Below are 1,880 nucleotides of genomic sequence, written 5' to 3'. Positions count from 1 at the left end.
ACTTTCGTCTACCTATTCCAAGTCTAGCTATTTCAAGATGGAGCATCTACAAAGTATGAAACGTGTTTAAGGTTGAAAGAGAAAAGTTTACATTTATAAAATTCTTTTCTAATGATTTATAGTAACATATCTGTATTTATGCAGAATAGATATTATGGAGCCAATTTTATAGACAAGCAAACTGCCTTTCTAATCCCTTGACCTTCATCATTACAGGGAAGATGTGGATGAACTACACAAATATCTGAATGAATTGAAAATATCCTTGGTTGAGGAGGACCAAGAAAGACTCTCCAAAGAGCAGCTGGACAGGAGGAGGTTTCTGAATAAGTTTCCTCGGGTGAAACGGCAGCTGGAGGAGTTCATAAGCAAGTTCCGTGAGCTCGCAGACAAGGTTGAGAAAGTCCATAAGGGATGTACCATCTCCAATGTGATGGCCCACAGCACCGGTGCTGTGTCCAGTATTCTGACCATCGTTGGCCTGGCTCTGGCACCCGTGACAATGGGGGCCAGTGTGGTGCTCTTGGCCACTGGGATAGGGCTGGGAGCAGCAGCTACTGTGACCAGTGTGTCCACCAGTATCATCGAACATGTGAATAGGTCATCAGCAGAAACCGAAGCCAGTCACATGATGTCAACTTTCATGAAGAAATGGAAGGTTCTCCTAGAGGTACTCAGGAGCATCCCCGCAACAGAGAAAGTCACAGAAGCTGTAAAATGCATTGAAAATCTAATTCATGCCATGGAGACAGGCAAAGCCATTCCTGGCTGTGCAGCCACTGTAAACATCTGCATGAATGCTGGGAGAATCTCAGGCCCAGCCATCCAACAGATACAGGCAGGTTTCAAAGCCACAGCTTTAACAATTAGCAAAGGAGTCCGGGTGGCGGGTTTGGCCACTTCAGGGGTCTTCCTCTTGATGGATGTGGGCTTCCTGGTGAAGGAGTCAATGCACCTGCACGACGGTGCAAAGACAGCATCAGCTGAAAACCTGCGGCAGCGGGCCAGGGAGCTGGAGAGGAAGCTGGAGGAGCTCACCCAGATCTATGAGGGTCTGCAGGAGGACCTGATTTAGCCACCCCCAGAGCAGTGCGGGGTCCAGGGACATGTGAGGGGCTAAAGTGCAGAGGTACCTTGTTAGAGGGAAGAGCTGGAGACCACATTAATGGAGCTGGAGACCACATTAGTGAAGCTGGGTGTTAGGATTTGGCATTAGTTGAGCACAGCAGGGAAGGGATGGATGTAGGTGATAGATGAGGAGAGAGAAGGAAGGGGCCTGGAGCCTGGATTAAGGGAGGAGGGGGGACCAGAGAATGAGAGGTGGGGAGAAAGCACTTTTTTTCATACTAAGAACGTTTTATTTTGTATTGGAGTATAGCCAATTAACAATGTTGTGATAGTTTCAGGTGAACAGCAAAGGGACTCAGCCATTCATATTCATGTACGCATTCTCCCCCAAACTCCCCTCCCATCAGAAACCACTTTGGACTAAAGATGACACTGGAGGCAGAATAAAGGGAGAGGCAGGCGAACTAGCAATGAGAGGCCAGGTGTACGAACGGGTTGAAAATGGGAGAAGGTCAGTTAGGATTGTTGGGATCCCGAAGTAGCAGGGGCTCCTCTATCGCCCTCCACAGGCTGTGATGTCCCAGCAAGAAGAGTCTTCCCCTGGTGGTGGTCTCTAGACCTCTCCTCCAACAGCAACTCACCTTTGGTCCTAGTTGATGTATGTTACTTAGGCAGTGACTTCTTTTGTTTGTTTGTTTTATTGAAGGATAATTGATTTACAATATTCTGTTAATTTCAGGTATACAGCAAAGTGCTTCAATTATACAGGTATCTATGTATTTATCTGGGCTTCCCAGGTGGCGCTAGTGGTA

The 1,880-nt window shown here is 47.3% G+C and overlaps 1 protein-coding gene across 1 annotated transcript; it reads left to right on the top strand.

The window, feature by feature from the left end:
• Nucleotides 1–216: 216 nt before the first annotated feature.
• Nucleotides 217–1,880, top strand: LOC104987502 (apolipoprotein L3-like; the record flags this gene model as incomplete). The annotated part of the gene is made up of 1 exon (XM_010838474.1): nucleotides 217–1,880. A coding segment is annotated over one exon (859 nt), but the record flags the coding sequence as incomplete, so codon positions are not given.

The sequence above is a fragment of the Bison bison genome, unplaced genomic scaffold (assembly GCF_000754665.1).
Source record: "Bison bison bison isolate TAMUID 2011002044 unplaced genomic scaffold, Bison_UMD1.0 scf7180017864095, whole genome shotgun sequence".
In the NCBI taxonomy this organism is placed as follows: Eukaryota; Metazoa; Chordata; class Mammalia; order Artiodactyla; family Bovidae; genus Bison; species Bison bison.
The sequence above is the reverse complement of the archived record's forward strand: the minus strand, read 5'-3'. Positions and strand labels throughout refer to the sequence as shown.